The sequence below is a fragment of the Coptis chinensis genome, chromosome 7, assembly GCF_015680905.1.
Source record: "Coptis chinensis isolate HL-2020 chromosome 7, ASM1568090v1, whole genome shotgun sequence".
In the NCBI taxonomy this organism is placed as follows: Eukaryota; Viridiplantae; Streptophyta; class Magnoliopsida; order Ranunculales; family Ranunculaceae; genus Coptis; species Coptis chinensis.
In genome coordinates, this window is record NC_141462.1 from 31,562,242 (window position 1) to 31,573,706 (window position 11,465).

Here is an 11,465-nt window from a genome sequence, read left to right on the forward strand (position 1 = left end):
TTGTTCACTAAGAGTTTCTTGTATGGGGCCATTCTCCGTGGTTTTTGCCTTACTAGTTTGACTTTTGAGTCAATGCTTAATCTGTGACAAGCGACGCTGGGGTCAATTCCGGGAATATCTGTTGGATTCCAAGCAAAGATAACTCTATCTCTTTTCAATAAGGCCACCTAAGTCTCTTTCTCTATTTCAGAAAGTTCTTCAGAGATGAAGGTGGTATGACTTTCTTCTTCTCCTATCTGCACTTCTTTCAGCTTATCGACTGTTGAAGGTCCCTTAGTTGGTGCCTCCCGAGGTGCTCTGGCTGCCCTAGGTGGTGTTCTGGTTCAGCCCTGTTGTAATTGCTATTTTTGCTCAGTGTTAAGAATGGTGTGCCTTCTGACTTCAGACTTTTTATAATCATCCATCGCATGTTCATGACATTTTAGAGATACAATCTGGTCACTTCGGATTTTACAAGTTCCCTCTGCTGTTGGAAACTTAATAGCTTGGTGATAAGTGGACACCACTGCATGCATTGCATGAAGCCAATCTCTGCCTAGAATGACATTATATGTGGATGGGCAGTCTACCAGAACAAAGTCAACTCCTACAACTTTAGGACCTACTGTGACTGGCAAATTAATTTTACCAACCTTTTTAGCTGGAGCACCATTAAAGCTGATAATTGCAGTATCATCTTCTTGAATAAGATCATCATCGAGATTCATGACAGAATAACATCCAAAGAATAGGATACAGGCAGAGCTGCTGGTGTCAATCAAAATTCTTTGAACTCTGCGGATGCCAACCCATGCTATAATCACCATAGCATCATTATGAGGATAGTATACTCCTCGCTCATCTTCTTCAGTAAAAGTTAGGCCTCTTTCAACAATAGTCTCAGTATAAAACCCAGATTTAAAGTTGATATTGTTTACGTGATTCCAACTACCAATTTTTTGAATCTTTCGCTTCATGCTCCATTTCCTTTCATGGTTTGATGAACAAGCAGCCGCCTGAGCATGACATACAACTATCACATCGTGCTTGACCAGATTTATATGAGCCAACTTTTGACTACCCTTTAGATACTCCTTCAGTTGTCCCACATCTGCCATTCTGGAGATCTCCTTCTTGAATGCATAACAGCCATTCAAAGTATGGCCAAAATCATTATGATACTTGCATTTCTTTGACTTATCTCTCCTTCCCTCAGTATCAGGTTTCATAGGGAACGGCTTGGAGAGTTTTCCTTCAAGCTTGTCATACAATTCTGAGAGATTGACGTTAAGCTCCGGAAGAGTAAGATCTTTGCTCGGGCGACCATCTTGTTTCTAATTCTGTGTGATGCCAGTTTTGGTATCTTTGTTATGCTTCTTTTTGTCTTTGTCATGCTGTGGCTGCATGTTCCCACTTTTTTCTATCATTTGCAAAATTCTTTTGTTGCTTGTACTTTGAATCTTCCTGAACAGTAGCATACCTTTCTGCTCGCACCAGCAAATCCTGAACCGTTTCTGGAGGCTTCAGAGTTAGAGAGTTGTAGAGACCAGACTTATCAAAAGGAAGAGCATTTTTGAAAGCTTGCACAACAACGTCATCTGGGGCATTGTTGACCTCCTTGAGCAGCACCCTGAGTTTTCTGACAAGGTCTAGAATGCTTTCTCCTTTTTCCATGTGGAGGTTGAAAAGAGTTCCAGAACCATTTATGGTCTTCCTGTTGTAGTGATAATATTTTGAAAATTTGTCTGCGAGCTGCGGAAATGTATGGATTGAACGAGGACGGAGCTCATTAAACCATGTCAAAGCTTCTTCGTTAAGGGTAGCTTAGAATACTATGCACATCAACGCATCATTGTTGTTAAAAAGAGCCATAGACGACTTGTATTTCATCAAGTGCTCATCTGGACAACCATCTACATCATTGTAGGTTGGAACTGAAGGTTGTTTGGAAGAACCAGGGAAAATGTAATCCCTTATTTCATCTATAAAAGGAGATTCTTCAGGTTCTTTGATTGCCAGTTTATGTCACTTATCTTCCCAAGTAGCTTTAGAATCCATGGAATTTCTAATGAGTTCTTGGACCCACTGCTAATTCAAGTTGTCACTATTTTCCTGCAGAGCGACATTGTTCGTGGCAACTCTGTGGGTATGGTTTCTCCTTTCAGGGCTCTAGCCTGGCTCAACAGAGTCGTGCCTATATTGCCTGAAATTTGCTTCAGCCCTGCATGGGTTTAGCTCTTTGGTTCGAGTGTAACCACCCACAGAATTATGGAGGGCTCCAGTTCTGTGGCTTCTGGCCCACTATTGTCTACCTCTTCTATCTCCAGCTCTCTGATAACCTCCATTAGTCCTCCAGCGAGTGTTCCTCGAACCATTGTATTTAGATTATGAGGAATCTAAACCTCCAGGATTACGATAAAATCTTCTGTTACCTCGAGCTAGTTTGTATTGTCCTCTCTGTGGTACCAGACTACAAGAGCGTTGCATGTCATGCTCTAGATCGATTTGATCCGAAGAGGAATATTCAGAAACTGACATTGATCGTTCCTTGGAGTACTGGGAACGTCTTGATACTGATCTGCTTCGGTGATGCTGTGGGCTATGAACCCATCCTAGTACAGCGTCAGCACCACCTAAACACTCCACAATTGGAGTTCTGTGGTTTTGGGTGTGGCTGGAGGCGTGGCTCCTTGGATGATGCATCCTCTTTTGAGACCTGCTCTCCCTTGGTACGGAAGATTCCTGATAAAAGTTTTCTTCCCTAGGCCTTTTGTCATCATTTCTCCTAAGTTGATCATTTTCTCTGGTCAGCCTGAGCAACATAGACATTAGAGTTTCTTCATCAGATGGGTGAGCATTGTGGCTCAGATCCGGAGGGCCCGATCCAAGCCTAAGGCGGCCTTGCAAACGCCTAGGCAATATGGATGGTCCAGATTGGGTGGAAATAGCACCCAACCTAGGCCCAAGGAATTGCTGCAGACGCTGAGGCAGCATCGAAGGTCTTGCCCCAGCAGATGCAAATCCGTCTCTGTGTGTGACGACTTGAGTATCCCTAGTTGCAACTTGTTCCCTTGCTGGAACAGTAATTCGCAGGTTCTCCACTAAATATTCTTCTTCATGCTGGGCATCCAAATTTTGTGGGGAATCAGGCGTATATCGACAAGCCGAGCATGAACCTCGTCGACAAGCGGTGTGATGATGTCTTTCTCAAAGGCATTAGGAGGAAGGTTTTGTGCAATTTTGAAGCCTGACTGGTGTTAGACACTTTTTGATTCCTTTTGGATCTACTAGCAGCCATTGATTATGATATTCAATAAAAGAGAAGAATGTGGTTGTAAGTTCGATCCCCACAGACGGCGCTAAAAATATGTCGGGGCAAAAACTGTAATATACAGATCTACCAAAACACTCTTGAGAAACTGACCTTTCAAATATCACCACCTACAGAATTATGAACAGAATATTAAAGTAACGATGAATTGGTTTGTTTGAGATGTTGAGATTGAACCACTTTTTAGTTCGGTGGTTGCCTACTATAGGGATCAAGTCTCTGAAAGTCTACGGAGTATAGAGCTTTCAATGTAGTTCTGTTGCTGAAAAACTCTTCAATATGTAACCACCTGAAAACCTAGAGAATCTCTGAATTTGGATCCTTATCCCTAGTTTTTAGGTACATTGAATAGAGTCAAAGCCTCTGGATTATGTAGGATTTGGCTGGCCTTGTTTTCAGCTGATTACGAGCTTACAGTGAGGCTTGGCCCACATGCCATGTTGTGCCCTAGCTACGAACCAAGGCTAAGCTTGCAAATATGAAGGATCCAGTCTGGGTGCCATGTCCAGAGAACTTGCCTAGCTGGTCCATAGAGATGTTATGCTACTGGGCATTCTGTTCCCTGGCTACCAACTCGGGCTAAGCCTGCAGATATAAATGGTCCAGTCTGGGTGCCATGTCCAGAGAACATGCCCAACTGGTCCATTGAGACGCTGTGCTGCTGAGCATTCCATCGAGTTGGATGCCCCATTGCACACAATCGATCCAACGAGGCTAAAGAATAAGAGGATCAGATAATGTCATGTGGACCATTTATGAGGGTACACACAATAAGAACTGCTCTATCTGCTTAAGCTAGAGTCTTAGCTCTCCATCCTTTGATTTTTTTTTTATGAACTTTATCAACCAGGTAATCAAAAGCATCATTCTTTTTTTTAAATGACTATGGGAACATCGAGGTATTTGTCCTTTTTGTTAAATTTTGTCATTTTCCAAAAAAAATTCAACATCTTTTTATGTTTGAAATGCACATTCTTACTACAAAAGATGCTAGATTTATCAAAATTTATTTTCTGCCCAGATGCATCACAATAATCCTTAAGAATAGTTTTCAAGTGCCCAATTTCAACTAGAGAAGCTTTGGTAAAGATGATCAAGTCATCAACATAAAGGAGGTGAGTGATAGAAGGGGGCATTCATTCTAACTTTGATACCATGAATCTCACCTTTACTCTCAGCTCTTCCAACCATTCTGGAAAGAGCTTCAAAAGCGAAGATAAACAAATATAGAGACAACGGATCACCCTGTCTCAGACCTCTTTCGGGAAAAATATGCTCAAGAGGAGAACCATTCAAAAGAACTTTAAAGGAAACAAAAGATAAGCATTTATTAATCAAATAAATCCACTTCCTACTAAAACCTAGTTTTTCAAAGATAGACCCTAAAAGGGACAATTCAACTCTATCATAGGCTTTGGCTATATCCATTTCAAGAGCAACCCATCATTGTTTCTTTTTATACATCATTTTCATGTTATGAAAAACCTCACTAGCAAGACCCACATTATCACCAATATTCCTTCCTTTAATAAAAGTTCCCTGAAAAGGGGAAATGATTTTATGCAAATGATTCTTAAGCCTATTAGCAAGAATTTTTGAAATTATCTTGTAGGTAAAATTACATAGGCTGATAGGCCTAAACTTATAAATATGATCAAGAGAAGAAAATTTGGGAATAAGAGTGATAAAAGTCTCGTTGTGAATAGGGTGCAACTCCCCATATCTAAAATCTTTTTGTACACAGTTCACTATAGTGGGACCAACAATATCCTATCACTTATGATAAAAAAAAATCCTCTGGAACCCATCCGGCTTAGGGGCTTGAAAAACACCTAGCTTTTTAGTGACAACCCAAAATATCATCAGCAGAAGGCACATAAGTAAGAATGGAATTCTCTCTGTTAGTAATATAGGGGGAAAAAAGATTTAGAATATCATTTTTAGGAATAGGATTATCAGAAGAAAAAATATTATTAAAGCACTCGCTAATCTCCTTCCTAACGTTGACTCTGCATTCTTCCACAAACCATCTCCACCTTTGATTTTTTTTCAATGTAATTTTTTCTCCTCCTATAAACCGTGGACATGTGAAAGTATCTTGCGTTTTCTCCTCCCTTTTTAAGCCAATGCATACCAGATTTTTGCTTCCACATACTCTCTTCATTCTCAAGATAAGTCAACAATTTGTTTTTTAGAACCTTCGCCTTATCATAAGACTCTTTGTTTTGAGGTAAAACAAGAACTTTCTCTAAATCAGTTTGAGTTTTCCTGATGTGAGCAGTCACACTACCAAAAACTTTTTTATTCCATTGTTTCAAACATTTTTTTTTGTTGTATTCAATTTCAAGTAAGTACTATGATCAGGCAAATCATGGTTCACAAAATTCCAAGCTTTTTCAATCACAGGTTTACAAGAAGCATCAGACAACCACATATCAAAAAACCTAAAAGGCCTAGAGCTATCATCAATCGTAGCAGAGAGATTAATAAGCAAAGACAAATGGTCAAAAATGCCATTTGCAAGAGTTTTCACGGCTATAGTAGGGAATGACTCAACCCACTCAATAGAAGCTAAGGCACGATCTAGTCTTTCCACAATATGATCATGAAAACTTTTACAATTAGACCACGTGAACTTAGGGCCTTTATAACCTAAATCCATCAAGCCTAGATCATTGATATGCAAATTAAAATCTAACATGCTTTTATTAAACACATGGTCGCTGCCAATCTTCTCATCGAGAGATGTAATGGCGTCAAAATCACCAAAGAGCAACCAATGGCCAGGAACTAGGGGAGCAATCTCCTTTAATTCAGACCACACATGCTCTCTTAAACTAGCATGTGGATTACCATAAACAAAGGTAAAAAACCAATCTTTACTATTAGAATGTGCAATATGTGCCATTTGGTCAATGATAATCACTTTGTGTAATAAATTGGATTAATTTGCATTATCAATCGAAGGTGTAGCCCATAACTTGGTAATGCAGCTTTTTTCGCCCAGGACTATTAGGGTTCAAATCCCAGTATCTCCATTTGTTTTTTGTATGGGTATAGAGTATTCTAAATCTGAAATGTTGGATCAACTAATGAAGTTGTGTTTTGACCATTAACATCAAGTACAAACTTTGGTGGACAGAGAAAACCAGAGAGAAAATGAGAAGAAAGAAGAAAAATTATTACTTTACTAACGTACCGATTACCAGTTCTTACATCTTATTACAGAGAATCTATTAACTTCTTTTAGAATGACATAGTTCGTTATAACAGAAAATGCTGAGCTGGAGAGTTGATACTCGATACACTTGTGCTGAGGTGGATGGCTGGACATCATGGATTAGAAATTTAATATACTACATGATCTTTTACTCTCTCAGTGTCAGGGAGATAATTGATCGAGTCATATAATCGTTGTTAGATACCTACTATTAAATTTCTGCAAAGTACCTCACCACCACTTTTTGTTAGAAATCAGTTGCTACAACAAGAACAAACTGCATGTGAATATAAGAAGGCTGAGGCACAGACTAGGTCGGTCTCTTTACGGTTATTTCACGTCTATTTTTCCTTGTGTAGACAGACCACGCCAACCTCCAGGATACAACAACCACAATAACTAATCTTCAATGCTAACTGCACTCAACAAAGAAGAAAAAGGACGAACACAAAACTAATACTTTGACTGCCCATAAAACATAGTATAAGAAAATAGGGTTTTCCAAATCTCTTTTAGGCTGCTGAAATAGGCGTTTATATAGAGGTAAAATGGTGGAGAAACGTGGAGCGCAAGTAGATCCGCTAAATTAGGGAACTGATTTAGTTTCCCGTTTTGAATTGGAGTCCAGTAGCCCACTATGTTTTTGTTTCCAATTCCAACATGAAATTTCTTAAGAAAATGGTTTAGCATAACAATAAGAAAAAAATGACTGTTTAGTACCATGAACTTTGGTGGTTTTATCAATTTGGGCCAAGAACTTTTTTTTTGGGCAAATTGGGCCATGACCTTTCTTTTTTGTATCAGTTCGGGCCACCGTTACCATTCCGTTACTTCACATGCTTATGTGGCTTGCCGGATGTATATGTGTCCGACCAAATGATCATGTGTCACCGTTGAAGTGCACACCTAATCACCGGTGACGTGGCATCGAAATTTCAAAGTGTTTCCAACCCGAAATTTCACAGAAATTTCAAAGTGTTTCGAACCTTGAGGCAAACTCGCACTTAGTTGATAGAAATCCCAAATTCAGACCTAATTCCCTAATTCCCAAATTCCCAAATTCTTAAATGAATTAAAAAACCGAATTAAACCCCAATCCCCAATCCCCAATCCACCAAATCCCCAATCCACAAAATCAAGCAACTAATTAAGCATGGATCATTACTGTATAGAACTTTTCTTTGGTGGGAAATTTCAGAGAGACCCAACTGAGCTGTATGATGGGTATAAGTGGTTTACGAAGCACATCTTGTATTACAAGGGTGGGAGAATTCAATACTTTTACAACATCGATCCAGATAAAATGTCATATTTTGAGTTGAAGGGTATGATTGAGCAAGAATGTCATGTGAAAGATATGGTTAAGATGTTCTATACTGATCCTAATAAGCCTCTAGACATTGGGCTTAGGATAGTCAATGATGATAAAGATGTTATAGAAATGATGAAAATGGCAAAAAATGAGAGGGTAGCTGTTTATGTTGAACATGAGCAAGGTGATGATGTTGAAGAGTCTGAAGATGACAAAGAGGTTGATGTGGGTGATTGTTTGATAGAGTGAGCACGAGTTTGAGTCCGAATATGAGCTGCGTCACGTCAAGCAAAGCAACTATGGATCATATTAGTGAAGATGATGACGAATTGATTGAAGTTAGGAAAAAAAATTTAGAAATCAAGTATAAGAAGAAGAAATCAGGTACTGAAGAAGTTGATCAAGTACCAGATGGACCACATGAAGAAGCAAGTGAAGCAGCCATTGAACAAGCAAGTGATGTAGCAAATGAACTACCAAATGAGATGGATACTGGTGGTGCTGGAGAGGATATTGGTGGTGTTGGAGATGATGAGTCAGACTATGTTGCATCTGATGACTATTTAAGTCCCGAATCTAGTGAAGAAGAAGATGAGGATGTTGCTTCTGTTAAGGAGAGGAAGAGGAATTTGAAGGTTAAAAAGAGGATGTACCCAATTTTCAACCCCAATGTTCAGATGTCCAATATACAAATTGAGCTTGGCATGAGGTTTGGAAATGCAAAGCAACTTAAAGAATGTATAAAGAAATATGCAGTCCATAATGGGTATCCAATTCATTTTAACAGAAATGCTGCTAGAAGATTTGAAGCTGTGTGTGTTGGTGATGGGTGTACCTGGTTTCTGTATGCAAGTTACATGCAAAGTGAAAACAGTATGCAAATTAAGACTTTAGAGGCTGAGCATAAGTGTAAGAGACATTTTCGCATCAGATTAGCTAATTCCCAATGGTTGGCTGATTATTACAATGACAGGATCATAGACAACCCTAAGTGGAAGGTAAGGGATTTCAAGAGAGAGATACTGCACAATTTAAAGTTGGAGGTGACACCACTTCAGTGTTACAGAGCTAAGAAGAAAGCCTTGAGTCTAGTTCATAGTTCTTTAAAGGATGTGTATGCCAAAGTGAGAGACTATCAAATTTGAGATAATGAAGTCAAACCACGGAAGCACATGTAAGATTGATGTTAAAAGGCCAGTGATAGATAAGCCAGGTTACTTTCAGAGAATGTACATTTGTTTTGATGCCTTGAAGCAGGGTTGGTTTTCTGGGTGTAGAAGGGTCATTGGTCTTGATGGTTGTTTTCTTAAATCTTTTTGCAAAGGGGAATTGTTAACTGCAGTTGGGAGGGATGGAAATAACCAGATGTACCCTATTGCTTGGGCAGTTGTTGAAGGTGAAAACACAGAAAGTTGGAGGTGGTTTTTGAACTTGCTCCTTAATGATCTCAATGTGGATGATGGGCTTGGTTTGACAGTGATTACAGACCAACAAAAGGGTCTTCTCAAAGTCATTTAAGAAAGATTACCTAATGCAGAGCATAGATGTTGTGCAAGGCACATCTATGCTAACTTCAGGAAGAAATTTTCTGGTATATAATTTAATTTGTCTATTTTTTTATTTGTATTCTAAATGTGATTTAATATTCATATGTAATGTAGCTATATTATTTGAACAGGTGCACAACTTAAGGGTTTATTCTGGAAAGCATGCAAAAGTGGAACACCAGAAGAATTCCATCGTGTTATTGATGAGGTGAGAAAGGTATGTGATGCAGCAGCTGACTATATGTTACATATCCAAAATCCCAAGTTCTGGTCCAGAGCATTCTTCGAATTTTACACAAGTTCTGATGCAGTAGAAAACAATATATGTGAAACATTTAATGGTACAATTCTTGATGCAAGAGAGAAGCACATCATTGCAATGCTTGAGGAAATAAGGATTGCCATGATGAGAAGGATGCAGAAGAGAAGAGATTTATTGGTGAGTCAGTCCAAGTGGCAAGGCACTTTGTGTCCAACTATTGCTGACAAGTTAGAGAAGAACAAGTTAGACTCAAGGTTTTTTGAGTCTTTCTTTTGTGGAGGGTCAACGTTTGAGGCCAGATATGGTGATGAAGGTTTCAAAGTTGATATGAAGGATAAGACTTGTACATGTAGAATGTGGCAGCTCTCTGGTATCCCATGTGCCCATGCAGTAGCTGCCATTTATATGTGTAAGCACAATCCAGATGATTATGTAGATCATTGGTACAAGGTGGAAACATTTAGAAAGACTTATGATCATTACTTGCAGCCACTTAATGGTGAAAAGCTATGGCCAAAGGCTCCTGGAGAGGTATTCCTGCCTCCACCTTATAGAAGGATGCCTGGGAGGCCAAGCAAGCTTAGAAGGAAAGAAATGCATGAAGAGCCAAGGAAGTTCGGAACCTTAAGTAAAAAAGGAGTTCAAATGAGGTGTTCAAACTGCCTTCAGTATGGTCATAATAAGAGAACATGCAAAGAAGTCAACAGTGAAACCAACAATGTAGCCGAGGAAGTAGCCGAGGAAGTAGCTCAGGAAGTAGCCCAGGAAGTAGCCCAGGAAGTACCACAATCCACCACTGTAAGTTTCTGGAGAGTTTCTTTTTTCTTCTTAGTTTGGATTGATGTGTATCTGGGTTGCTTTTTAGTACTGTTCTTGTTTTGTTTTTTCATTTCTATATGCTTGAGAACTTACCCACACTCCTTCAAGTACTGCTTCATTTAGTTGATTTGGAAAGTTAATTGATACTTATAGGGTACTAGAATTTCAGGGTTTATAGGCCAATTAGATCCTGTTTTTTATACCAGTTATGGCTGAAGCCTTAAAGACCTATAGCCTTCAGTGATAGATTTTAAGCTTCAGTGATAGATTTTGAAATTAGATTTTAAGCTTCAGTGATAGCCTTCAATAAATATATATTAACAAGAAAGCTTTTAAGATATATATTAAGCATTTGAAATTAGTTTTAGAAATCATTTGAAACTATTAAGCATTCTTGAAACTAAGCATTTTATAATTCTTATAATTTTGATATAGGTGAGGAAGAAAGGTAAGGAGGTAGCTGTTGAGAAACCTGGGACTAAGAGTGGGACAACAAAGAAGGGTAAAGAGACAGTTAAGAGTGGGACTACGAGTGGGACTACTGAAGTCAGCAATGAAGCCAACCAAGTAGCAGGTAAGTTTATGAAACAAGTTTTAAGTTTATGAAACAAGTTTGTTCAATAAGTTTTGAAATCATAAGTTTTAGATAAAAGTTTTTAAGTTTATGAAATAAGTTTGAATTTTGATATAGGTGAGGAGGGAGAATAAGGCTCCCTCATCTAATGAGTGAGGCCAACCAAGGCTGGGACTCTTGAAGTCAAGCAATGAAGCCAACCAAGTAGCAGCTGCCACCACTATAAGTTTATGAAATAAGTTTTAAGTTTATGAAACAAGTTTGTTCAATAAGTTTTTTTCTAAGTTTTGAAATCATAAGTTTTAGATAAAAGTTTTTAAGTTTATGAAATAAGTTTGAATTTTGATATAGGTGAGGAGGGAGAATAAGGGTCCCTCATCTAATGTAGGTGAGGGCACGCCAACTGTGTCAAAGAGAGGTA

General features: G+C 38.8%; 2 protein-coding genes across 2 annotated transcripts; one reads left to right on the forward strand and one right to left on the reverse strand.

The window, feature by feature from the left end:
• Window positions 1–341: 341 nt before the first annotated feature.
• On the reverse strand, window positions 342–1,208 carry LOC147487127 (uncharacterized). Its single transcript, XM_086573944.1, has one exon. It carries the CDS (start codon window positions 1,206–1,208, stop codon window positions 342–344), a length of 867 nt encoding a protein of 288 aa, XP_086430070.1.
• Window positions 1,209–9,037: 7,829 nt separating this feature from the next.
• Window positions 9,038–11,178, forward strand: LOC147487128 (uncharacterized). Its single transcript, XM_086573945.1, has 4 exons — window positions 9,038–9,433; window positions 9,521–10,449; window positions 10,906–11,044; window positions 11,162–11,178. The coding sequence occupies exons 2-4, from the start codon at window positions 9,631–9,633 to the stop codon at window positions 11,176–11,178; spliced, it is 975 nt and encodes a 324-aa protein (XP_086430071.1). The 5' UTR covers window positions 9,038–9,433; window positions 9,521–9,630.
• Window positions 11,179–11,465: the final 287 nt, after the last annotated feature.

Coding starts and splice junctions, on each gene's coding strand:
- LOC147487127 (XM_086573944.1), bottom strand. CDS start 1,208: ATGAAACCTGATACTGAGGGAAGGAGAGATAAGTCAAAGAAATGCAAG.
- LOC147487128 (XM_086573945.1), top strand. CDS start 9,631: ATGTTACATATCCAAAATCCCAAGTTCTGGTCCAGAGCATTCTTCGAA. Junction 10,450..10,905: donor AAGTACCACAATCCACCACT/GTAAGTTTCTGG, acceptor ATTTTGATATAG/GTGAGGAAGAAAGGTAAGGA.